Source organism: Macaca mulatta, chromosome 1 (assembly GCF_049350105.2).
Source record: "Macaca mulatta isolate MMU2019108-1 chromosome 1, T2T-MMU8v2.0, whole genome shotgun sequence".
Lineage (NCBI taxonomy): Eukaryota > Metazoa > Chordata > Mammalia > Primates > Cercopithecidae > Macaca > Macaca mulatta.
This window is the reverse complement of record NC_133406.1, coordinates 112,850,390-112,877,752: the sequence shown is the minus strand read 5'-3', so window position 1 is coordinate 112,877,752 and position 27,363 is coordinate 112,850,390. Positions and strand designations below refer to the sequence as shown.

General features: G+C 44.5%; 1 protein-coding gene across 21 annotated transcripts in view; it reads right to left on the bottom strand.

The window, feature by feature from the left end:
• Nucleotides 1-448: 448 nt before the first annotated feature.
• Nucleotides 449-27,363, bottom strand: part of TPM3 (tropomyosin 3) — a 38,675-nt gene continuing 11,760 nt past the window's right edge. For 2 of the 21 annotated variants that reach the window (XM_028845495.2, XM_015152649.3), the window contains 8 exons: nucleotides 20,965-21,098; nucleotides 17,982-18,099; nucleotides 17,809-17,879; nucleotides 16,316-16,391; nucleotides 15,557-15,619; nucleotides 15,309-15,378; nucleotides 14,216-14,294; nucleotides 457-3,144 (listed from right to left, as the gene is read on the bottom strand). In XM_028845495.2, coding sequence (XP_028701328.1) covers nucleotides 3,123-3,144; nucleotides 14,216-14,294; nucleotides 15,309-15,378; nucleotides 15,557-15,619; nucleotides 16,316-16,391; nucleotides 17,809-17,879; nucleotides 17,982-18,099; nucleotides 20,965-21,098 — 633 coding nt within the window. In that variant the 3' untranslated portion in view covers nucleotides 457-3,122. 21 annotated transcript variants of the gene reach the window in all.

Here is a 27,363-nt window from a genome sequence, read left to right as displayed (position 1 = left end):
TAGCCAGGCGAGGTGGTGGGCGCCTGCAGTCCCAGCTACTCGGGAGGCTGAGGCAGAAGAATGGCGTAAACCCAGGAGGCGGAGTTTGCAGTGAGCTGAGATCCGGCCACTGCACTCCAGCCTGGGCGACAGAGCGAGACTCTGTCTCAAAAAAAAAAAAAAAAAAAAAAAAAATTAGCCGGGCATGGTGGTGGGTGCCTGTAATCCCAGCTACTCGGGAGGCTGAGGCAGAATCTCTTGAACCTAGGAGGCAGAGGCTGCAGTGAGCTGAGATTGAGCCATTACACTCCAGCCCGGGCAAGAAGAAAGAAACTTCGTCTCAAAAATAATAATAATAATAAATAATAAATCCTGTTGCTACCACCCACAAAGATGCGATTTTTAACCCAAACCTCATAGCTTCTGTGGAGAAAGCACACTGAGTTTTAATAAAGAAAAGTCAAATAGGTCTGAGGGTTGGAGGGACTGGTTCTTTATTTCAAAAAGACACTTGTCAATATTCAGTATCAAAACAGTTGCACTATTGATTTCTCTTTCTCCCAATCGGCCCCAAGGAGACCACATCAAAGGAGAGTAACATTTTAAGCCAATAAGCTGCAGGATGTACACCTAAACAGACCTCCTAGAAACCTTACCAGAAAATGGGGACTGGGTAGGGAAAGAAATTTTAAAAGATCAACAAACTGCCAGCCCACAGACTGCCGAGGCTGTCACAGCCAGATGGGGTGGCCAGGGTGCCACAAACCCAAAGAAGCAAAGTTTCAAAATAATATAAAAGTTAAAAAATTTTGTACATAAGCTATTCAAGATTTCTCCAGCACTGACTGATACAAAGCACAATGAGATGGCACTTCTAGAGACAGCAGCTTCAAACCCAGAAAAGGGTAATGAGATGAGTTTCACATGGCTAAATCAGTGGCAAAAACACAATCTTCTTTCTTTCTTTCAAGGAGGCAGGAAAGCAATTAAGTGGTCACCTCAACGTAAGGGGGACATGATCCTTTCTGTTAAGCAGTTGGGAGGGGTAGAGATGGGACAAAATTTTGGTCTCAGAGGTCTTACCATCTTAATTTGGTCACTTCTAATGAAAAAAATAAAAATAGAAATAACATTATCCAAAGATATCTTAAAGCTGAAAACTTGAACAGCACATTTTTTGTTTTTGTTGTTTGGCTAACTCCTCCTGGAATCACCTTTCTGGTTTAGCTAGTACTTTGTACAGAGCAATGAGGTTTCCCATAGTGGAGTCTCCCTGGGCTCTGTTTGGCTCTCAGTAAGGCAGGCCTATACCTTTTCCTCTCCTCTATGGAGAAGGGAATATGCACTAAGGTGAAAAGTCACCTTCCAAAAGTGAGAAAGGGATTCGATTGCTGCTTCAGGGCTGTGGAATTATTTGGAATGTTTTACAAATGTTTGCTACAAAACAACAAAAAGGTAATTACAAAATGTGTACATCACAACATGCTTTTTAAAGACATTATGCATTGTGCTCACATTCCCTTAAATGTTGTTTCCAAAGGTGCTCAGCCTCTAGCCCAGCTGGAATGTCCGGGTAGAGGCAGAGACAGTTTGGCGAAAAAGACACAGGGAAGGAGGGGGCGGCGAAAGGAGAAAGCAGCCTTCCAGTTAAAGATCAGCCCTCAGTTAAAGGTCAGCTTCCGGCAGGCTGGCCTCAGGCGGAGTCTGGGTCAGAGGGAGGAGCAGCAGCAGGGTGGGACTGGGGCGTTCTACATCTCATTCAGGTCAAGCAGAGTCTGGTCCAGCATCCTTTGTGTACAGAGGTGCTCCTCTTTGGTGCATTTCAGTTTATCTAATGGGGGTAAAGAAAAGAAGTTACAAAAACTAGAAGTAAATTTCAAGGTCCACCTGCTCTTTGAGACTTGCTCCTGTTGCAGAAAAGCTGCGGACTAATAAGGCAGCTGCTTTCTCAGCCACAGAAGTGAGCTATTACATCATCCAGTTTTGTAGGGCCTTTGGCTTGCCTACTGAAGTTGTAGGTGTTGCTGCACTTCCTGGGTGAGGGAGTTAGGGCCCTTATCAGCCATTTCCTCTCCCTCCCACACCCAACCAACACTTTCAGCTTTCAGTCAATGAAAGAGCAAGCCTTAAGCATCAGCCATCCACTTTTCCAGGTTTTGCCCACATAACAATACCCTCTTGAAATGGTTCACTGGAGTTTGAACATTGCAAACAACAGAAACATCAGAATCTCAGATTATAAAGAGCACAGGAAGATCCTCATGCACTACATGTTTTTTCGAAAAAGTAGAGGCCAAAGTAGTAACTGATGGGATAAATAAAAGGGCGCTCACAGTTAAGTCAAATAATCTCTAAAGAAAACAAAGCCAAGAATACTACTGAAACAAGTAGTTGTAAGCAAACCTTGAGATTGCTGCAGAGCTACTGAACAGAACTAGCTTGTGACAGTTACTTGAAATTAAACATAAAACCAGAAAAAGGAAGCAAAGGGGAAAATGTCAGGAAGAAAATCAGTAGCTGAACATTAAGGAGAATCTAATCTGTCTAGCAATCAAACCACTCTGAGTGCTCTAAAGAGGTGAGGAAAATACTCAAATCTTCAACTCAGAGAAGGTGATGGCAACACAGACCCATATTCATATCCCACAACTTTTCTTTCACTTCCCTTTTTTCCACCCAGTCAGAAGGACCCATCCCTGGGCCTGCAGATGAAGCAGTTACAACAACTTGTCAAGTCAGTCCTTTTATTGTTAGAAATATCCATGCAAGGGAACATATCCTACAGTCAGTGCACAAGTGAAAGAGCAGCAAATAAGGGTGGAAAACAAAATTCTCGAAAGTTTTCTCACTATAATATCTCAGGCCCCTCCCTTCTTCACCCATAATCTCTTCTAAAGGGACAAAAACTTCACAATGGTCAACTTTACAATGCTGTTGATTTCAACATTCTAACTGCCCCACTTAAAATGCAATTTGCTCAGGGCAAAATAATAACTTTTAAAAAGACAATCAGCTTTTTGTTGGGGTCCAGGTCAGTGGTGTGAGCTGTAAGCTCAGTTTAATGGGCATCAGTGAGCCCTGCCCATCAGTCACACAGATCATGCAGCGTTAGCTTCAGCTCATTAGAAAGCAGGCGGTTTCGCTCAAGTTGGCTGTAGAGACGCTCTGCAGCAGCAACGGAGAGGAGGGGAACACAAGAAAAGGAGAGGAAAAGAGGAGGAGAAAGAGAAAAAGGGAAAGTTAGTAGAGTACCAGAAGTAAATTATGAGTCTTTCAACTAGCTGGTATATATAACATGCATCTGTAAGGCAGGGTGGATGCAAGGAGGATTCAGATAGAGGGCAGTAAGAGTCAGTCAGTTGGTGGAAAGACCAACAGAGGAAATTCAGACTGACGAGTTGGTAGGACAACATTTTGAGGGAGAAAAAATACTTTCTTCACAATATTTATTCCCTGGGTTGAGAAACTGAAATAAGGGAAATGGCAAAGGAAGGAATATAGTTGGCTTTGAAGAAATGTGTTCACAATAATCAGGGTTTGAAAGGAACAGAAGTGAACAGCTGAACGTTTTTCTGTGAAAGCATTCAAAACAGCATTATAAATGGTAGACTGGGATAAATATCCCCACACTCATTCACTCCTATACTTTCTAATGCTTCTTGTTACAGATATTGTGAGATAGACCCATTTCAGAGGACTAGTCAATAAATATTCAATTTCTTCTTCTTCTTTAAAAGAACCCCAAACCTGTCAGAGTCAACAAATAGTGTGCCTAGTCCCAGGGAAGGCAAATTACTGGTATAAGTTAATCAAGACTATCCTGTTGTTTTTCAGCCTCCCTTGCAGCTAGGGGTGATCATATGATCCAGTTTTAACCAATAAGATGTAGAAAGATAGTCTGCTGGGGGCTTCTGGGAAAACTTTAGCTTTCCCTCTTGCCTTCAACATGGATGTGATGACTAGAGTTGCATATTTCAATCTTAAGAGAAAAGACCAAGAGAATCCCAGAAAGCCCAGCTACAACAGGCCACAGTTGTTCATGGCTAGATATATGTGATTAAAAAACAAATCCCGTATTTATTTAAGCTACTAGTAAGTTGTTTCCTTTTTTCACAAAGTCAGGCTAAAGGACAATTTAGCAAGCATTCCTGATACAAGCAGATAAGTGCTCAAATCTAATGAGTTTATCTGGATTTTCTATTTGAAGCACACTTTAAAGAGATAGTGGGATATGGAAGATTCAAATCCATCTGACCAGCACAGGGATAATACAAGTTTGGGGACAGGAAAACCAGACTCTTCCTGGTATACTCCTAGCATCAACCTCTGAAATTCATAATTAAGTTTCTCCCTACATTTTACAGCCCGTTTCAAAACGGTCTCAGGACCTTGATAGGAAAAAGATACTTTTCTGTCCTAAAATCATCTGCATATGTGAGCATTGCTCAGGCACCCTGCCTTCTGGGCTGAGGCTTTCCCCAGATTGACCAGGAAGCTAGAGACCAGTATGGTACCAGTAATACTTGCCACTTTATGTACACTATCAAAACAGAAAGCATACATGTATAAAAAGCCTGGGAGAGAATGACTAAAAATAACAGCTGTATTAAAGAGCAGAATCAGGGTGAACCTTTAAAAGTTGCACTTCCCATTAAACCAATGGTTCTCAATAGGAGTGGTATTGTGTACTCTTCTCTCTGAGGGGAGATTTTGAGTATGTGTGGGAGGTTTTGATATCACAATGACTAGAAGGCCCACACAGGTATCTGTTGGGCAGGGGTCAGCAATACACAGGATTGTTCTGTACATCAACAGAACTGTCCTACTCTAAATGACAAACGTTCACCATTGAGAAACACTATACAGGCTGAGAACCCAAATCTGAAAGTCCAAAATCCAAAATGCTCCAAAATCTGAAACTTTTGAATGCCAACATGATGCTCAAAGAAAATGCTCATTGGAGTATTCTGGATTTTACATACACATATGGGGGTGTGTGTGTGTGTGTGTGTATATATATATATATATATTAGAGACAGGGTCTTTGTGGTGACTCTTCATAGACCTAATCATAGTGCACAACAGCCCTGAATTCCTAGGGCTCAAGCACACCCCCTGCTTCAGTCTCCTGAGTAGCAGGAACTATAGGTGTGCATCACCATGCCTGGTATAAATTTCTGATTTTCGAATTTAGGATGCTCAACTGGTAAGTATAATACAAATATTAAAAAAAAAAAAAAAAAAAAGCAAAAATCTGAAACACTTCTGGCCCCAAGCATTTTGAATAAGGGATACTCAAAACTGTATTTTTTTTTTTTTTTTTTTTTTTTTTTTTTGAGACGGAGTCTCGCTCTGTCACCCAGGCTGGAGTGCTGTGGCCAGATCTCGGCTCACTGCAAGCTCCGCCTCGCGGGTTCCCGCCATTCTCCTTCCTCAGCCTCCCGAGTAGCCGGGACTACAGGTGCCCGCCACCTCGCCCGGCTAGTTTTTTGTATTTTTTAGTAGACACGGGGTTTCTACCGTGTTAGCCAGGATGGTCTCGATCTCCTGACCTCGTGATCCGCCTGTCTCAGCCTCCCAAAGTGCTGGGATTACAGGCTTGAGCCACCGCGCCCGGCCTCAAAACTGTATTAACAGTGTATAAGCTTCATGAGGCCTGGGATTGGACCAGTCTTATTCACTGGGGCATCCTTGTCAAAATAACAGGTGTTGAAATTTGTGAACTAATCTCTCAAACTTCCTGTGATGTTACATTACATAAAAATCTCATGAACAGCCTGAACTTAGATAATACCTATAACCAAGTTAGTTTGTGTGATTCTCACTTGGGAAAGAAGGATGTTATCAGGATCTTTTTTTTTTTTTTTTTTTGAGACGGAGTTTCACTCTTGTTGCCCAGGTTGGAGTGCAAAGGTGCGATTTTGGCTCACTGCAACCTCCGCCTCCCAGGTTCAAGCAATTCTCCTGTCTCAGCCTCCTGAGCAGCTGGGATTACAGGTGCCTGCCACCACGCCCAGCTAATTTTTGTATTTTTTTTTTAGTAGAGATGGGGTGTCACCATGTTGGCCAGGCTGGTCTTGAATTCCTGACCTCAGGTGATCTGCTCACCTCCCAAAGTGCTGGGATTACAGGCATGAGCCACCGCACTCAGCAGTGTTATCAGGATCTTTATCCCTCAAAGCAGCCTGGTCAATGAGAGTTCTGTTCTATTTAGGGAAGAAATAAAGAGACAGAGAAGGAGTGGGAGCATTTTATTGCCTGACTAAATCCCAGAACACAGAGTTCCCCAGGAATTGCCTGAGGTCAGAAAGACAAATGCAGCTGTTCTCTCACTTTGAACTTAGCTTCTAACTCTGCTATCTCTAGTTATTAAAAATTAAGATCAGTACTAGCTCCTTAGTTAAAGTTGCTATACCTAATTAAGAAACAGCCCCCTGGCTGGGCGCAGTGGCTCAAGTCTGTAATCCCAGCACTTTGGGAGGCCGAGGCGGGTGCATCACGAGGTCAGGAGTTCGAGATCAGCCTGACTAACATGGTGAAACCTAGTCTCTACTAAAAACAGAAATTAGCCGGGCATGGTGGCGCACGCCTGTAATCCCAGCTATTCAGGAGGCTGAGGCAGGAGAATCACTTAAACCCGGCAGGTAGAGCTTGCAGTAAGCCGAGATCATGCTACTGGGCAACAGAGCGAGACTCCGTCTCAAAAAAAAAAAAAAAAAAAGGCCGGGCATCGTGGCTCACGCCTGTAATCCCAGCACTTTGGGAGGCTGAGGCGGGCAGATCATTTGAGGTCAGGAGTTCAAGACCAGCCTGGCCAACACGTGAAACCCCGTCTCTACAAAAATATAAAAATTAGACAGGCATGCTGGCACGTGCCTGTAATCCCAGCTACTTGGGAGGCTGAGGCAGGAGAATTGCTTGAACCTGGGAGGTAGAAGTTGCAGTGAGCCGAGATTATGCCACGGCACTCCAGCCTGGGTGACAGAGCGAGATTCCGTCTCAAGAAAACAAACAAACAAAAACCCATGGAGCTGGATAGTATTCAACCAATGCCACACTGAAAGGAAGAGCTTTGGTTGGGGCTAAGATAAAGCTGCCCAACAGAATAGGTCAGTTGCACCTATCAGATAACATGGGGTTACCACACCTTATTCCTCATCTCAATGATGGTAACAAGCAAGGGCAAAATGGGCCTGTGGTTCTTAGAAATTAAGAGGAGGGGTAACATTAAGGGGACAAATGTTTTACTCTGATGCTTGACTTCACCCCAATACTAGTCCAGGCTCAAGTAACACAGGATGGCTTCTGCAAGGATATTAAGACTTAAACAAAGGAATGAATTTAGCATTAGCACTAACTACATAGTACTTCATTGTTCACTTTGCTACCCCAGCTTGTGGGTCTCTATCCTTGCTCACACTAGTCATACCACAGGGAAAACAGGAGATACCATAGATCAGAGATCTTACTTTTCTCCCATTCTCTCTCTCTTATTTCCTCCTTCTTTTTTTTTTCTCCTGCCTCAGCCTCTCGAGTAGTTGGGACTACAGGCACGCGCCACCACACCCAGCTAATTTTTGTATTTTTAGTAGAGACGGGTTTTCACCGTATTGGCCAGGATGGTTTTGATCTCCTGACCTTGTGATCTGCCCACCTCAGCCTCCCAAAGTGTTGGGATTACAACGTGAGCCACCGCACCCGGTCTACTTCCTGCCTTTCTAAGAAGCCTTTCTTCATGTCAAAGCCAACTTCTTCTGCCCAGAATCTAAATATTTAGAAATGCATTTTCCAACATAATAGCCACTAGCCACATGTAGCTAATTAAATTTAAATGAACTACAATGAAATACAATTAAATTTTAGCCCCTCAGCCACACTAGCCACGTTTTGAGTGCCACATGTGGCTAATGTACTAGACATCATTACCAAAAGTTCTGCTGGAAAACTCTGCTCTATATTGCCTATATAATCTTCTTCCTACCAATACACTCTTTTGCTCCTGAAAATGACTCCTCCTCTTGACTTCTTAACACTCAAAATGTACCCTCAAATTACTAAAGTATCAGTGAATGTCCCATTTTCAGTTATCTTCCTTCTCAGCCTCTCTGTTGAAGAACCACTAGAAACGATCCAACCCGGAACTTTTTAAAGAACTACTCATCCATCTTCTTTCCCTCCAATCAGTTCCATCTGGCTCCTCCTCTTACATAACATTTTCCTCATTGTTTAATTCTTTTTTTTATATTTGCAATTGTCCTTTATGGTTCTAATTTACCTCTATGGCATAAACTACCTGTACCCCATATGGATTCCCAACTCTCTTATGTCAGCCTCTCTGCCTCAAGCCCTAGAATTTTGTTTTTACCTAGATACCTGCCAGATTGTCAGCCGTATCTTCTTATCCTTCCCCCAGCTCCCCAAACCAGGACAACACGATCTCCTTACATCTTTAACCCTACCATTTTCCTACTCTCTTTTTTTGGGAGGTCTCATTCTGTCACCCAGGATGGAGTGCAGCAGTACGATCATAGCTCACTGCAGCCTCAGACTCCTGGGCTCAAAGGATTCTCTGGCTTCAGCCCTCTAGGTAGATAGGACTACAGGTACGCACCACCATGTTTGGCTAAGTTTTTACAATATTTTGTAGAGACAGGGTCTCACTTTGTTGCCAGGCTGGCCTCGAACTCCTGGACTCAAGGAATCTTCTCACCTCAGCCTCCCAAAATGCTGGGATTACAGGCATGAGCCTGCACCTGGCTCATTTTCCTACTCTAAAACCAGTCATCCTCACATCATGACTGTCTTTTCCTCCTCACATCAAGTGGCCAGGCCTTTCACAATGCCTGTCTTTATTTAGCGCAATCTCTCCTGCCACTACTGTAGCTCAGACCCTGATTATTCTCTCCTAGAAAACTGAATTAACCTAACCCAATTTTTTCCAAAGTGTGGTACAATCACTGCTATAGTTACTTTAATGTGATTAGGAAAAAACACTAACATATCAAACCTTTGATTTTAAAATAGAATTGTGTCAAGTAAGAATAAAATGCCGGGCTCGGTGGCTCAAGCCTGTAATCCCAGCACTTTGGGAGGCCGAGACGGGCAGATCACGAGGTCAGGAGATCGAGACCATCCTGGCTAACACGGTGAAACCCCACGTCTACTAAAAAAAAAAAAAAAAAAAAAAACCAGCCGGGTGAGGTGGCAGGCGCCTGTAGTCCCAGCTACTCGGGAGGCTGAGGCAGGAGAATGCCATGAACCCGGGAGGCGGAGCTTGCAGTGAGCCAAGATCGTGCCACTGCACTCCAGCCTGGGAGACAGAGCGAGACTCCGTCTCAAAAAAAAAAAGAATAAAATAAATTTGGAAATGAGTAGATCTGTCTACTCAACGTAGGCAGCAGTGGATATGGAAAAAGCCATCAAAAATGGTAACGTTAATGGCTGAAATGTGGGAAACACAATGTTAGTGAATCACTTTGCTAATCTGCAAATTCGTTACCAAATTAACTCTACTTATATGCTATTCGGATCACAGCATATTCCTGTTCAAACTCTCCAGTGGCATCCCCATTACCTCCCAAGTAAAATAACTCCTCAGCCTGATTTTTAACACACAACCCTGTCCCCTACTCTGTCTACATCTAACTTTATAGCTATTGTGGCCTTCTCATCTCTATCAATGCCTTTATTATTTTGTTTCTCTTTAAATGGAATGCTCAGGCCAGGTGCAGTGGCTCATGCCTGTAATCCCAACACTTTGGGAGGCTGAGGCGGGCAGATCACTTGAGGTCAGGAGTTCGCAACCAGCCTGGCCAACATGCTGAAACCCCATCCTTACTAAAAATACAAAAATCAGCTGGGCATGGTGGCCGGTACCTGTAATCACAGCTACTCGGGAAGCTGAGGCAGGAGAATCGCTTGAACTCAGGAGGCGGAGGTTGCAGTGAGCCAAGATCTCACCACTGCACTCCATCCAGCCTGGGTGACAGAGCGAGACTCCATCTTAAAAAGAGAAACATAAATAAATAAATAAATGGAATGCTCAATATTCACTATCACATGACCCAACTCTGCCTATCAAAAATCCACTTTTGGAACCCAATAAAAATGAATATGCAAGTTTAACATGTTGGTCGGGCGCAGTGGCTCACGCCTGTAATTCCAGCACTTTGGGAGGCTGAAGTGGGTGGATCACTTGAGGTCAGGAGTTTGAGACCAGCCTGGCCAACATGGTGAAACCTCACCTCTACTAATAATACAAAAATTAGCTGGGTGTGGTGACAGGTGCTTATAATCCCAGCTACTCGGGAGGCTGAGGTGGGAGAACTGCTTGAACCGGGGAGGCAGAGGTTGCAGTGAGCTGAGATCATGCCACTGAACTCCAGCCTCGGTGACAAGACTCAAACTCCATCTCCAAAAAACAAACAAACAAAAAAAAGTTTTAACATGTTTATGAAATACCTATTACATGCCTTCTTCCATGAGTTTTTCTAATTCATCCCCACTAGGATCAATCTCTTCCCCTCTACTCAACTCCCATAACACTTATTATTTGTGGCACTCATAACACAGTATCTGTAGCTTTATGTATGTTCTCTCTCCTAGTAGATTCTAAGCAACTTGAGAGTAGGAATGGTGCCTCCATCTTTATTTCTGTCTCCATCTTAATATCCTATACCTAGAAGATACCAGGAAGTGTCAGCTGAATAAATGAAATCTGAACCTTAATCTCAAAGGCTATGCAGCAGTAAGAAATGGAATGCACAAAAAGAAACCTGAATTTGATATGAGACTTAAAGTTTTAGATTAAGGAAAACTTCCCTGCCTGATTATATCTGTTTAAAAGAAGAGCAAAAGTAATTTTAACAGATGGAATCTCGCTGTGTTGCCCAGGCTGGAGTACTACAGTGGCTATTTACAGGTGCAGTCCCACTACTGATCAGCACAGGAATTTTGACCTGCTCCATTTCTGACCTGGGCCAGTTCACCCCTTCTTAGGCAACCTTGTTGTTCTCCACTCCCAGGAGGTCACCATAGTGATGCCAAATGTAGTAAGGACACCTGACCTGCATAGCACACTACAGTGCAGAACTCCTGGGCTCAAGCAATCCTCCTGCCTCAGTCTCCCAAGTAGCTACAGGTACTACAGGCACATGCCATTGCACCCAGCTAAAAGAAAAGCAAATTTTAAATACATACCCTGCTGGGAAACTAAAGTACTAAGTGAACAACACTTAGGTGCTTGGATTAATATAATTCACTATACTATTTTTTTTTTTTTTTTGAGACGGAGTCTCGCTTTGTCGCCCAGGCTGGAGTGCAGTGGCCGGATCTCAGCTCACTGCAAGCTCCGCCTCCCGGGTTTACGCCATTCTCCTGCCTCAGCCTCCCGAGTAGCTGGGACTACAGGCGCCCACCACCTCACCCGGCTGGTTTTTTGTATTTTTAGTAGAGACGGGGTTTCACCATATTAGCCAGGATGGTCTCGATCTCCTGACCTCGTGATCCACCCGTCTCGGCCTCCCAAAGTGCTGGGATTACAGGCTTGAGCCACCGCGCCCGGCCAATTCACTATACTATTAAGAAATCTCTGCTGTGTAAATTGGAATGGGAATTCCTTTTTTTTGAGATGGAGTCTCACTCTGTCGCCCAGGCTGGAATGCAGTGGCACGATCTTGGCTCACTGCAACCTCCCCTCCCAGGTGCAAGCGATTCTACTACCTCAGCCTCCGGAGTAGCTGGAATTACAGGCACTCACCACCAAACCCAGATAATTTTTGTATTTTTAGTAGAGATGGGGTTTCACCATGTTGGCCAGGCTGGTCTCGAACTCATGACCTCAGGTGATCCACCCGCCCCAGCCTCCCAAAGTGCTGAGATTACAGGCGCAAGCTACAGCGCCCAGCCTGTAATGGGAATTTCTAAAATGTTGATATTTAATTCCACAATATGAACCAAGGGAAATTTTACTAGCAGAAATTTATGTATGTAATAAATCATTGGCCTCATATGCACATTATTTGAAATATGCATGATTGGCCATTTTAGTTTTCCCAATAATAATTTATCACTTGTCTTATATCCCACTAGTCACACACTAGCAGACAAATGGTAGCAAGTCTCAAATAAGTAAGAAAGGTTTAAAGAAGAAAAAGTAAAACTGTCGAGAATTCTATCCTTTGTGTATTCTTCTGTGACTGGGGTTGACATAATTAGTCAATCTTGGCAATAATATATTGGGTTCACTGGGTGTTCTGAGGATGCACCATTTGAACCACAAGTAAAAGGGTACAGAATGTGTATTGAGAGTCACCTCAATGGCTTCTCAATGACACCACACCAAAGGAGGAAGACCTGAAGAGAGAATGGAAACACTGCAGACAGGATGATTTAAGAACCTAGAAATAAGGAATTTAATCTTGTTCAGCTTGAGGCGTGTAACTAAAATTACTATCCTGAGGAACCTGTACTAAATCCATCACTCTGGTAGAATCAGATCAGCTGAGTTTAAATGTCAAGAAAAAATAGACACACACAAAAGTGGCTTTGATTATGTAAGTCAGAGGAGGGGGAGCCTACGATAGCTCTTCCCCACATCACACCCCCAAGGCTCCTTCTTAGGGACAGCAGCAGCTTTGTCAATGACACAAATGCAGGGTGGCATGAGGTTTCCAGCAGCTTAACATTTTAATCTGGGGTGGGGGTGGAAGAAAATACATAAGTTGCTTTGTGTCCCCCCATCCTAATGCCTTGGGGACCAGCCAGGCTGACCCAAATGGAATCCAGAGCGAGAGTGGGGCGTTGGGTTCCCCGAGGAGTAAAGGGGGCAGATCCAGAACAGAGCAGAAACGGTGATAATTATCTGCATGAAAAAGTAAGGATACTCTAGGTGAGAAGGACTAGCATCAATCTAGATAGCAAATTGGGAGAAAGGAAGAGGAAAAAAAGGAATAGGTGGCAGCAGGAATAATAAAAGACAGCCAGACACTTCAGCCTGAGAAATGTGGCTTCTTTTCAGGGTTAGTGGGAAAGATACAAAGAGGCAGATTAGCATCAAGGATCAGGGATCCACAGCAAACAGATGAAGTCCCAACAACTCGTTTTGGTGCTGTTTATCACTTGGCTTGCTTCTGGGACCCAGCTCAATTCTTAGGTGAATTTGGTATTTCCCATCTTGGGTAGTTCCCTGAACTTTAATATCGGGGAACCAATTAAACACACCCAGGAGGCCTGAATTTTATTTTAATGTGTCAGGGCCCAAGTCCCTGGCTCTGTGGGCCCTATTTCCTTAGTTGTATGGATTCTACCTCTAGCAGTATTCCTTCTGAGAAGACTAAATTTGAGAAGCAAATAGAAAAATCACAGCATAATGAAAAAACTATGAATACAAAACATAAAAATTACAAGTCAGTCAGGGTTCTCCTTCTGATCCAAGATTAATTGCCTCCAGAGCTTTTTTTTCTTAGACAGTCTCACTCTTTAACCCAGACTGGACTGCAGTGGCATCATCTCGGCTCACTGCAATCTCCATCTCCTGGTTTCAAGCGAGTCTCCTGCCTTAGCCTCCCGAGTAGCTGGGATTATAGACGTGCGCCACCATGCCAGCTAACTTTTTAAATATTTTTTAGTAGAGACAGGGTTTCGCCATGTTGGTCAGGCTGGTCTTGAACTCCTGGCCTCAAGTCATCCGCCCACCTCGGCCTCCCAAAGTGTTGGGATTACAGGTGTGAGCCACTATGCCCGGCCTTTAATGTTTTTTTTGTTTTTTTTTTTTTTTTTTTTTTTGAGATGGGGTCTCATTCTGTTGCCCAGGCTGGAGTACAGTGGCACGATCTTGGCTCACTACAACCTCTGCCTCCCAGGTTCAAGCAATTCTCCTGGCTCAGCCTCCTGAGTAGCTGGGATTACAGGCGCACTGCACCACGCCTGGCTAATTTTTATATTTTTAGTAGAGACGGGGTTTCACCATATTGGCCAGGATGGTCTCCAACTCCTGACCTTAAGTGATCCACCCGCCTGAGCCTCCCGAAGTGCTGGGATTACAGGCGTGAGCCACCACCCCCGGCCATGCCTCCAGAGCTTTTGCCAAACAAATAACCAGCACCAATGTTTCAAAGATAAGGGTGGAGATTATAGTTTCCAAAGGATAAAACCAAAGCACACCACTATGCATAGCTTGTACCCCCATCCACCCACAAGCCAAGATCCCAGCCCCACTCTGCTGTCAGATAGTTACATAGAGGTCATGTCATTGAGGGCGTGGTCCAGTTCCTCGCTAATGGCCTTGTACTTCAGTTTCTGGGCATAGAGCTCATCTGGACAGGCACAGGAACCACAGGGAGGAATGAGGGGACAGAGTGAAAGGTTTCAGAAGCAGATGAAGAGAGGGAATCATTAGAAATTAGGAAAGTGTGACTGTGGGTCTAATACCACAGTTAGGAAAACATCTACTCTGGCAACCATGACTGGACATTTTCAGATCTACTCTCTCCTATGACCAACTGCCTTTCTTGATACTCCTAATCGACTGCAGCAAGGGCTGAGAACCTGGGCACAGTCATAACTAGAAATTCCTATTACCAAAAGCACTCAAGAGGATACCACTCCCATTCAGGTACCCAATTCCTAGCAGTGGTAACACTTAATTGAACAAAAATAACAAAGGGAAATAGCATACATCCATATTCAGACACTTCTCTACCTATAAAATGTGAGCCCTATTAGCGGCCCCTCTGCTTCACAGGTTGCCCCTGCAACTCTGCCAAGAGAGCATACCAAAGGAGCATACATCAGAGTTCTCAAAGCAAAGAGTACGTCCCCTTGTCAGCGTGGATGGCAGTTACCAACTTACAGGGACAGAAAGTATTTAGAAAGCTCCTGACAGTGGTCAGTGTTCAGATGTGGTTACTCCACAACTTCATTTCTTGGATAAATACCCCACAACTTGAGTGGTGAAAAGAACTGTGGAAAGTAGCCATGAAATGACCTGCACCTTGCCCTTCTGAAATCATGGCTTCCGTTTAAACCCACAGACTAAAGGTTTAAGACTACTAAATTGGAGATTAATGCAGCCATTATCATTCTCCTCAAAGGGAAGGGTACAAATTGCAGACTATTTGGTGAAGTCTTCTTAAAGGAAAAGATTACATTTGAAAAACCAATTCTAGGGTTTGACCCACTTTGCCTAGCTGTGGCATAGGACAGTGCACGTATTAATACATGCCAAGTCATACCAACTTCCTTTGGTATACAGAAGAAGAGATTAATAGTTAATGGGCAAGGTCTTCCTCTACATTTCTCTATTTCAATCCCTACTCAAGGTTCCATACCTTCCAAGTCATCAATTGTCTTTTCCAGCTTGGCTACCGATCTCTCAGCAAACTCAGCACGGGTCTCTGCCTGGGGGAAAGATGAAATTAGTCAGAATCAGAGATGAAGACAAAGAAGAACAATCTCTATTTCTTCCACCTTCTACTTCTGGACCTTTCAGAACCCAAACCAGCCAGTCTAAGTCCACATTAATGTCTTATATACCTCTAAATGTTTTGGGTCCTGCCCTATAATCCCCTCAGCTCACCTCCTTGAGTTTATCAGTAAGAATCTTGATCTCTTCCTCATATTTGTCTTCTTTTTGAGAGTACTGTAAGATAAGTAAAAATTTCAGAGTAGAAATCAATCACACAAGCAATACCCACCTCCCTACACTTAACTCTTACACTGAATATCCTCTTGGACTAAATGTGCTGAATGGTCCAAGAGTAAGAGCAAGGCCTGGCTCTGGAAAACAGGTCCTTGAAATCCAGAAATCTGTCTTTAGAGCCATGAGATCCTCAGGTTAAAATTCTCCATGACTTTTTAAGATGGATCTAAGCTTTGATATTATTCAGATCAACCCAAGGAGGTGTTTTTCCCTTCCCCGGCTTAATGAGCAAGAGTAGTGGCACCCCAAGGTCACATGACTAAAACACACCCACATGATGGCAAAGTGAAGTCATCTGTCTTGATTGCTCATTAGGTCTCAGAGCTGATTCTGTCTGTTGCCCCCATCTGTCTGCCAGAAAGCCTGTTAGGGCCCCTGATTATTGCTTTTCAGCACAGCAGTATCAGCCTGAGGAGCACATGACTCCAGTAACCTGAGACCATGAAGTTATTTTAATTAAAGCAATCAAAGTGCACAGAAAGTAGCATTAAACCCAGAACCTGAATACATGGTAAGGAGGTAGGAAAAGGACATGCCTCATTGAATTATATATGGAATGGGTGTCTCCAGTCTTTCATCAAGGGCAGGGCTGGGCCCAGGCCCCAAAGCCTGTCACTTTCACAAACCAGCCCCTACCTTCTCCGCCTGAGCCTCAAGAGACTTGAGGTTGTTGGTGACATTCTTCAGCTCCTCCTCCAGCTCAGAACACTTACTGTGAATATTTTAAATACCACAGGAGAGGAAAAGGGAAAAGGAAGAGAATAAAAAAAGGGAGAGAGACACACAGACGTGAATTGAACCTATATGTAGAGAGAGTTGGAAGGCATACTGGGGAAGAGATGTTCCCAAGTAACCTGAGCAAGCATCAACCCTCCTCCCTCTACCATAGAACGTGTCAGGAGCTAGACCTTCCTGGGCTCAAAATGTTTGAATACTAATAAAGCACTTGAGAGAAATCCACTACCAGGAATGAGTCATAACTGCTACCTGGGGTGGAGGTGGGAACAAATGCCCAACCCAAACAGTCCCCCAAATCACCCAAAGGAAGGAGACCCTGCGGAGAGGCAGTAAAGCAACTAGGAAAGAAGAGATGAAAGATGCCAAGTAAGTGGAAAAGAATGGAGCATTCCATGAAGAGATGAGACAGCACTCAACAAAATCAAGTGGAGGGGAGGCAGCTGCAAAACAAAAACAAAACAAAACAAAACCACACCATATATATAACCTTGCTGTGGGTTTAATGGTTAGTACCTTTTCTTCAGCAGCACTCAGACACTTCAGGTTCTGGTCCATCAGTCTAATCTGCTCATCCATCTCTCGGCAACGGCTGTTAGTGATAGTCACGGGGATGGCACAAGCCAGGTTGTGGGGAGGGAGAACGGTCAAAAAGGAACACAGCAAGAAAACAAGCAGCAAAACGAAAAAAAAAATTCAAAAAATGGGAAGAGAACACCACCATGGTCATGATATGTTATGTCTGGCAGACGGGAATGTAAGAGGGAAGCACAAATATATATGCATCAGCACTGACTTTGTTAATCAAGGCCGAGAAGGTACCAACAGGGGAGCAGTTAGTATCTACCCTTGCCCTAAAGTTCCCCAGCAGATTGGCAAAGTGGCAAAAACAGACACCAGATTTTTTTTTTTTAATTTTGTTTGTTTTAGGGACAGGGTCTCCCTATGATGCCCAGGCTGGCCTCCAACTCCTGGGTTCAAGCAATCCTCCTGCCTTGGCATCCTAAGTAGCTGGGACTACAGGTGTGAGCCACCACACCCAGCCAGACACCAGATCTTAAATCAGGATAGCCACTTTGATGTCTTCCACCCCAGGTGGAAGGACCCAGTAGGATCTTCCAGTTAACTGTTCACCATGTATTAGTCCTTATTTGCTCTCAATTTGTAAAACCTACCAACAAAAAATAAGAAAGCCTCTTTTGTCACTTGTCACTAGTCAGGAGAATAAGGAAGTCTACAACCATTCTTGGACCTAAAAAAGCACTATAGATGACTCCCATTTCCTAGGCCCTGTTTAACAAGGTTGAAGGAATGCTAATTTATTCATATTAGTGCCCAAGCCAAAGGGGAAGGGACAAATTGGTATGACAAGATTTGGGGAGCTAGATACTTACGACTCTGCCAGCTCAGCTCGTTCCTCTGTGCGTTCCAAGTCTCCTTCAATGATCACCAACTTACGAGCCACCTACAGGAAAAGATCCCAGTATAGCTTAGTGAAGCAAAGGAGCCATTTACCACATTATTCTTTGTAAAAGGCTGAGAGAGGGACTAACAGAAAGTCACTTACCTCTTCATACTTCCTATCTGCCTCTTCTGCAATGTGCTTAGCTTCTTTGAGTTGGATTTCCTGGAGTTCCATCTTTTCTTCATCTTTTAAGGCCCGGTTTTCAATAACCTTCATACCTCTGCCAGAAACAGGACAAAAGCAATACTGACACCCTGAGGAGTGTCGTCAGCTCCACTCCAAGGGTCTCAGAATTGTACTTTTAAAAGCCCATTCCTCTCTATCTGCCCTTCAAATGGAAATTCCATGTTACTACTCCCACACCTTAGTTTAATTATTTCATTTAAAATGTTTTGTTATGGTTGGGTGCGGTGGCTCACGCCTGTAATCCCAGTACTTTGGGAGGCCAAGGTGGGCAGATCACCTGAGGTCAGGAGTTCAAGACCAGCCTGACCAACATGGTGGTACATGCCTGTAATCCTAGCTACTTGGGAGGCTCAGGCAGGAGAATCACTTGAATCTGAGAGGTGGAGGTTGCGGTGAGCTGAGAGCCAGCCATTGCACTCCAGCCTGGGCAATAAGAGTGAAACTCAAAAAAAAAAAAAAAAAAAACACTTATTGTTATAAAGATAATACATCTTAGCCAGGCGCGGTGGCTCATGCCTGTAATCCCAGTACTTTGACAGGTCAAGGCAGGTGGATCACTTGAGGTCAGGAGTTTGAGACGAGCCTGGCCAACATGGTGAAACCCTGTCCCTACTAAAAATACAAAAAGTAGCCGGGCATGGTGGCAAGCACCTGTAATCCCACCTACTGAGGCAAGAGAATCATTTGAACCCAGGAGGCAGAGGTTGCAGTGAGCCAAGATCACACTGCTGGACTCCAGCCTGGGCAACAGAGTGAGACTCCATCTCCCCCAATGCCCAGAAAAAAACTTAGTAAGAAATTAAATATTAAAATATTAAAAAAATATAGGGATATATGCAGTTGGGCGCGGTGGCTCACGCCTGTAATCCCAGCACTTTGGGAGGCTGAAGCCGGCAGATCACCTGAGGTCAGGAGTTTGAGACCAGCCTGATCAACATGGCAAAACCCCGTCTCTACTAGAAATACAAAAATTAGTCAGGTGTGGTGGCAGGCACCTATAATCCCAGCTACTTGGGGGAAGCTGAGGCATGAGAAGTGCTTGAACCCAGGAGGTGGAGGTTGCAGTGAGCCGAGATTATGCCACTGCACTCCAGCTTGGGGGACAGAGTAAAACTCTGTCTCAAAAACCTAAATAAATATTATTAAAAAAAAAAAAAATATATATATATATATATATATATACACACACAAAAAAAATCCCATCCCAGCTTCCCCAAAGTAATCATATACTACACGGTTCTGCAACTTTCCATACTCTTTTTTTTTTTTCCTGGTATTTAGCATGCAGCTATCCTCACTTCTTTTTTTTTTTTTTGAGGGAAAAAAAAAAAAAAGGGAGGCTCACTGCAACCTCCGCCTCTTGGGTTCTAGTGTTTCTTGTGCCTCAGCCTCCTGAGTAGCTGGGATTACAGGCGCGCCCCCACCGTGCCCAGCTAATTTTTGTACTTTTAGTAAAGACTGGATTTTGCTGTGTTGGCCGGGGTGGTCCTGAACTCCTGGCCTCAAGTGATCGTCCACCTCAGCCTCCCAAAGCGGTGGGATTACAGGTGTGAGCCACTGTACCCGAGCCCTCACTTTCTATAATTTGCACGCTACTCTAATAGTATACACATAGATGCGTCTTTCATTTTCACAGCTGCACAGTAGTAACGTACCCTTTGCAGGGCACTATTTATTCTGAAAACCCTGAGTTGTCACGCACCTCTGTTCTAGTTTAACTCACATGTGGCAAGGAGACAACTGGCTATTTTCAAAAAGATGAGTTATGATTTGGTTCAAGGGCCATGGTTCTCAACCCTAGGAACACATTAAAATTAGCTGGGGAACTTTAAAAACATCAATGCCCAGACCCCTCTTGCAATTGATTCTAATGGAACTGGGATGAGATCTAAGCATCCACAGTTTTAAATTCCCCAGTGATTTCCCCCCTACCCCACCTAAGATTCTAATAATGCAACCAGGGTTGAGAAGGCTTACTAAAAACAGATTGCCAGGCCCCACATCCAAAGTTTCTCATTCAGTAGATCAGGATAGGAGCTGAGAATGTGAATTTTTACCAAGTTCCCAAGTATTGTCGATGCTGCTGGTCTGAGACCTTACTTAGAGAACCTCTGTTTTAGAGAAATTAATCTCACAAATAGAAATTTATGATCCAGAACGTGGAAGTCATACTGGTGATCCCATTTTAAGGATCATTGGGCCAATTTGTAGGGAAATACCAATTACAAAAGGGTCACAACATCTAAGTTACCCTTACTGTCTTCAAAGGAACAGAACATGCAGAATAGAAAGGAGATCCTGGGCCGGGCATGGTGGCTCACACCTGTAATCCCAGCACTTTGGGAGGCCGAGGCGGGAGGATCACGAGGTCAGGAGATTGAGACCATCCTGACTAACATCGTGAAACCCCGTCTCTACCAAAAATGCAAAAAATTAGCTGGGCGTGGCGGCGGGTTCCTGTAGTCCCAGCTACTTGGGAGGCTGAGGCAGGAGAATGGCGTGAACCCTGGAGGCAGAGCTTGCAGTGAGCCGAGATCGCGCCACTGCATTCCAGCCTGGGCGACAGAGCGAGACTCTGTCTCAAAAAAAAAAAAAAAAAAAAAAGAAAGAAAGGAGATCCTGTATGATAGAGTTAGTATTTTATTTTTCTTGATTGATTGAGACAGGGTCTTGCTCTGTCACCCAGGAGTGCGGTGGCGCAATCACAGCTCACTGCAGCCCCAATTTCCTGGGCTCGAGCCACCCTCCTGCCTCAGCCTCCCAAAGTGCAAGGATTACAGGCGTGAGCCACCACACGCAGCCAGAACTGCTATTTGAAAAACAGTCTATAAGGAAATCTTGATCGGAACTATTATGAATGTCTTTTAAAATCCACACTCCATCAGGCTTCACTACACACCTCTCACTCTCATCAGCAGCTTTTTCTGCTTCTTCCAGTTTTTGCAGGGCAGTGGCCAGCCGCTCCTGAGCACGGTCCAGCTCCTCTTCAACCAGCTGGATCCTACGGTTCAAGGAGGCCACCTCAGCCTCAGCCTGCATTTGAAGGAAAGAATGGACAAGGGAAGCAGAGGCATGGTGAAAAGAAGTAACTACGACATTAAGATCGGGGTTGACTACCATGAAAAAGCCAGAGTCTCGCAGGGTAGAACTTGTCTTAGCTCAGCTGTTAAAAGATCTAGCAGACATAACTTTATATATATATATTTCCTCCCTTTCCCATCAACGAACTCCCATATGTTCCACAGGAAGAGTGGTTTAAAACTCAGTTCCTTGCCCAGCCCAGTGAGTTAGTACCACCCACTTCCTGGACTCAGTTCAAATTCCTAAACACACTGCAGTCAGAAAAGAAAGTCAATGAAGTGTTCCTTCTGCCTGAGTTCTGGCTCAGAGGCATATCTCATCCTTAGTAACCGTCTAAGTGTCTCATAAAGTAGAATAAATACATAAATAAATAAATAAATAAGCAAGGTTTCTTTTTTTTTTTTTGAGACAGAGTCTCACTTAGTCGCCCAGGCTGGAGTGCAATGGCGCGATCTCGGCTCACTGCAAGCTCCGCCTCCCGGGTTCACGCCATTCTCCTGCCTCAGCCTCCCGAGTAGCTGGGACTACAGGCGCCCGCCGCCTCGCCCGGCTAATTTTTTGCATTTTTAGTAGAGACGGGGTTTCACCGTGTTAGCCAGGATGGTTTCGATCTCCTGACCTCGTGATCCGCCCGCCTCGGCCTCCCAAAGTGCTGGGATTACAGGCGTGAGCCACCGCGCCCGGCCTGCAAGGTTTCTTAAAGAGGGTATCCTGGCTGGGTGTAGTGGCTCACACCTGTAATCCCAGCACTTTGGGCAGCTGGGGCGGGTGGATCACGAGGTCTGGAGTTCAAGACCAGCCTGGCCAATACGGTGAAACCCCATTTCTAATTAAAAAAAAAATACAAAAATTAGCCAGGCTTGGTGGCGGGCACCTGTAGTCTCAGCTACTCGGGAGGCTAGGGCAGGAGAATCGCTTGAACCCGGGAGGTGGAGATTGTAGTGAGCTGAGATCGTGCCATTATACTCCAGCCTGGGCAACAGAGTGACACTCTATTTCAAAAAAAAAAAAAAAAAGAGGGAATCCTGGATTACCTATTAATTGCTGCTTAACTCAAACTGTTATTCCTATGATCACTTTACCCTAATATATCAGAAAAATAACTAGCCAAGGGAACGTCTTCCAGAATAGCCTTCCAGACTGGAAAGCAAAAGAATGGAACATTGTTGGGATGCCTACTCACCATCCCTTAAACTTGTGCCCCCCTACTTCTTTTTTAAGTTGGCTACAAGGAGCTGCTTCTGGCTAAAATTATCTGTTTTGATAGCATAACAAAAAAGAAAGAACATTTCCACCACACCCACTACCATTCCTCCAAATTTCTGAATTGTCTCCTTTCTATTCCTCCAGCCATCCCCTTAGCTTCACCCTCTAATACAGCTTATGGCAATCTTCCCCCTGGCCTCCATCTCACAATGAAGTATAGGCTAGAGTCCAAGTAAACCCATCCTGGATGGGTTTCCCTAGCAATGGAATAAGAAACAAGGAAAGAAGGAGGCAGCCTGTAGGTGGATGGATAAATTCTAATGGTAGGAAAATCTCTTTCCATGACTGCTTCCCCACTACCTTTACTGGTGGGAGGTACCCTGACTGCAACAATATACGAGAATTTAATATGCCCCTTACACCACCCAGTTCAGATGCTTATCCAAGTGCCTGGTAAACACGATCTCTCTTCTATAGCCCAGATTGTGCCTGAATTCTATTACCCTGATTTCTTCCTGGCAGGCAGGAGTTGGGGCAGCTATAGATATAGCCTGGGCCACTAGCTCTGATGAGGAAGAATATAGACCAAAAGACTCCTTTTTAACAATCAGGATTGGCACAAAAACTTCCACATACAAACATGAGTGGTTGAAGAGACTAGGAAGGGAAGCAGAGGGCTGGGGCTAATCTAGCCACCAGGCAAAGAAAATCGAGAAGTCAACATAAGCTGAAATTACTAACAAACCATTTGTGCTTCTAACTACACTATTCAAAACACCACAAAGACAAGTATTCTCTGCTTCTGCCTCTTCCAGAAAAACAGATGTCCTCTGTAACAACACACATTTATCCTCACAAACCCAACAAGGCCACAAGTGAAGGCTATCAGGCAAGAACTATGAGACACTGCTAGTAAAATGACTTACCCACCTCAGACGAAAAATACAACTAGATTTAGAGGAAGCTCATGAAATGTAAGGCATCATCCAGCTCACCAGTAGTTACCCAAACTGGAGTAGAAGATAACAGGCTCTGGGGCGGGGGTGTATAGTTGCCATGACAGCAAGCTGGCTCAGGCAGTTTCTCCCACAAATCAGCATTTACAATAGAATTCTTAGCAAGGCTGAAAAGGGAGGGGGTGGAAACACATCTTGGTGCCCTCCTAAGAGCATGCACACATGAACAAGCCTGTATCAAAAGCAGAACCCGAGATGGGAGGCCTAGCAAAGTTTCAGAGAACCCCTCGGGGGTGGGGTGGGAGGGAATGGGACCTTGCCTTTCTCTTTTCTGCTAGCACAGAGGATCAGTTCTCTTTACAATGAAACAAAAGCCTGCAGAATCAAGATTTGATACTTTGTTTAAAGGAACAAGGAAGACAAGCTGACTTTTCCCTCATGAGTCTATGCACAGTGCCTGTCCCTGTCAGGTCATATAATACCAAGGGGTACCAAGAGATTGAACAGGCCTACTTTTTGTTGACCAGGCTACCTGTGGCCCTGGGAAACATTAAGCTCTGCACTTTCCTAATCATCTTAGGTTTTAGCATGCCCCTCCAGATGTGGTTTTGATGTTTCAGCTGACCTATCTCTGCCCAGCTTGGAGGATATACAGTATTCTGTGGTCCTTCCCTTCAGGTAATAATAGGATTCTCCACTGCCCAGGAAGCAAAGATCCTGGGTGGGGGATTGGGGGAGGAGTGGCATGCAGCAGTAATTCAGTCACATTATAAGACGGCTAACAACAGCTTCAGCTATCCTCCACTCCAAAGAGATTTCCCAAATATGTCAACCCCTTCAGTAAAGAAACTGACAGTGGGATGGTACTCTCAGGCAGAACAGGGCCAAGGACAGAAGGGGATTAGCCTAAATCTGGCTTTCTGCCACACTGGGGTTTCTCTTATTAGATAAAAGCCACAGATGAAAATTCAAATGAAAGAGTATTAGAAAGTTAGGCTTCAGCCCTGTGAGTAAAGGACTACTTGAGTTCCCTGTGCTCACAAATGCATTAACCAGGGAGATACCGTGTCCTTGGGGAATTTAAACTTCACCAAAGGGGAGGCAAGCTGGGAGTAGAGCTATCTGCCCCACAGTAAACAAAGGCGGAGCCTAAGCAGGGGTAAAAGGCTATCTGCCTCTCCCCTGTGAGTGTGTGTTCTACTACCCGGGAAAAAAAGGAAAGCAAAGCAACCAAAGAAACGTGATAAAGCCTGTTGCTTAGTCCACCAGACCCACAAATAGAAGGGAACCACACAACAGTCAAACATTCTAACCTCTCTAGAGACTAGGAATTTAGGATTAAGGCCAGAATCAAAACTGCTGTTCAAAGCCCACTTCCTCGGTAGTACTCTTAAGGTTTTTATTATTAATTATTTTTTCTCTTTTTGAGGCAGAGGTAGTCTGCCGACCTTACACGCCTGCAGTTGACCCCTCACTCCCCCAATGCCGATACTCGCCCAGGCTGGAGTACAGTGATCCGATCCCGGCTCACTGCCACCTCCGCCTCCAGGGTTGAAGCTATTATTGTGCCTCAGCCTCCCAAGTAGCTGGATTACAGGCATGTGCCACCATGCCCGGCTAATTTTTTGTATTTTTAGTAGAGATGGGGTTTCATCAGATCCACAGGTGGACCTCAGATCCACCCGCCTTGGCCTCCCAAAGCGCTGGGATTACAGGTGTGAGCCACTGCATCCAGCCTCTTAAGTTTTTTAGACTAGAAAAAAATTAAAAAGAGAAAAATATCAGGGACAATTAGGAAAGAGGTATTAAAAACAGATAAAGTGAACTGTACATTTATAAATGGTTACAATGGTAAATTTTATATGTATTTTTACCACCACTACCACACACACACACAAAAAAGAGATAAGGAAAAAGACTGCATTTAAACATTATGTTGCCATCTGTTTCCCATTTAGACCGAAGTACAAAGGAAACGCAGAACTGAAAGTAAATTTGACAAGGTGCTACACTATAAAAGACCAATTCCAGGCCAAGAGCAGAAAAGAAAGATGGATCCTAGAACACCAGTGTCTCAGTTTTGGACTCATGTAGCTTCCCAATAAGGGTGGCTTGGATGTTCACACAAAGTAACCAGGAAAATAATTAAGTGACAGTCCCACTAACAGCATGAGATGCCATCAGAGAGTGCAGTTTCCAGCTCCAGAGGAGGGAGGAGTCTGCAAAACCCACATTCCAGCAGAATGCCTTAAGAGGATAACAGGTAGACCAAACAACCCTCCTCCCATCCCACAGGTGTCTCCTCAGTAGGGGTTCAAAATTCAGCAGAGCAGAAAGTCAAAAGATTAAGCTTCTTCAGGCTGGGGAGTAGAAGTAATGATTTCATCAATATTTAACTATTATCCTACTTCCCCATTCTGAGGACTTCCTCACTAGACCTCAGCTCAATAAGCAAATTTGGCAGGCTCTGAGTGAGAGTAGCTTAAGAAACATCACCCCAGGCCGAGTGCAGTGGCTCATGCCTGTAATCTCACCACTTTGGGAGGCTGAGGCAGGCAGATCACTTGAGGTCAGGAGTTCGAAACCAGCCTGGCCAACATGGTGAAACCCATCTCTACTAAAAAAAAAATTAGCTGGGTGTAGTGGTGGATGCCTGTAATCCCAGCTACTCAGGAGGCTGAGACAGGAGAATCACCTGAGCCTGGGAGGTGGAGGTTGCAGTGAGCAGAGATCATGCAACTGCATTCCAGGCTGGACAGCAGAGCAAGTCTCCATCTAAAAAAAAAAAAAAAGAGGGGGGGGTGGGGGGCAGGAACCACCCACCTTAGAACTACTCCTAGAATGTCCATATTTAAATACTGAGCCTAAGACTCTGCAGCTCAACACATGGCCAGTTCCTCTGGCTAGCCTGTCTTCCTCTTTAAAGCTATCTGGTCTCCAGAAGAAAGGAGATGAGAAAGTACCATTGGCCATAAAGTCACCCAGCCAGTCCATCTCACTTGAACAGATAATGAGAAGTTGCTGGCAAACTGAACAGAAGAAAAAAATCTACCTAGAAAAAGGTGACTGAGGAAGACAACAAGCTCCCATCCCAGCATCTCCATGCCCAGTTATAAAAATAAGTGAGTATTCCAACAATCTTTAAGTATTTAACCTAGAGGGCAGATGTCCACCAATTACCATGCTTTTCTGAAATACACCCCCTCCCTCCCAAAAACATTCTCAGTTATTTCCCAGAGGAGCAGCCAAAAAGAAAAACAAAAATAAAAACTTACCAAGGGAAAGAACAAAGAATAAACCACATGAGTTCTTTCACTGGATCTTAAATTTTAGCAACAGTTACTTTACTCTCTCAAGATCCTCTAAAACCTCAACTCGTATCAGCTCCATCTATTAGACAACACCCTAGACCCTGGAAAATCTTTTTTTTTTTTAATTGAAACAGTCTTGCTCTGTCGCCCAGGTGCAGTGGCGTGATCTCAGCTCACTGCAAGCTCTGCCGACCCTGGAAAATCTTATGGCTTACACTAAAATTAATCAACCTCTTTTAATCAGAAAGTCGTTTAAAGAAATCACTAGAATAGGCTGGGCACGGTGGATCACACCTGTAAACCCAGCACTTTGGGAGGCAGAGTTGGGTGGATCACCTGAGGTCAGGAGTTCGAGACCAGCCTCGCCAACATGGCGAAACCCCCGTCTCTACTAAAAATACAAAAAATTAGCTGGACGTGGTGGCACGCTCCTGTAATCCCAGCTACTCAGGAGGCTGAGGCAGGAGAATCACTTGAACCAGGGAGGCGGAGGTTGCAATGGGCCGTGATCACGCCATTGCACTCCAGCCTGGGCGACAGAGTGAGACTCTGTCTCAAAAAAACAAAAAAGAAAAAAATCACCAGAATCACCGTTCATTCCACCAACATTTTATGTTCCCACTTTCAGTTGAACAAATATTCCACTAGAGTCACCTGGAATTCATTATTCTGTCTCCACCAAATTGCCCAAGTCAATCAGAAACCTTGAGACTGGCACGCCATGTAATTCTCTGCCATACACTC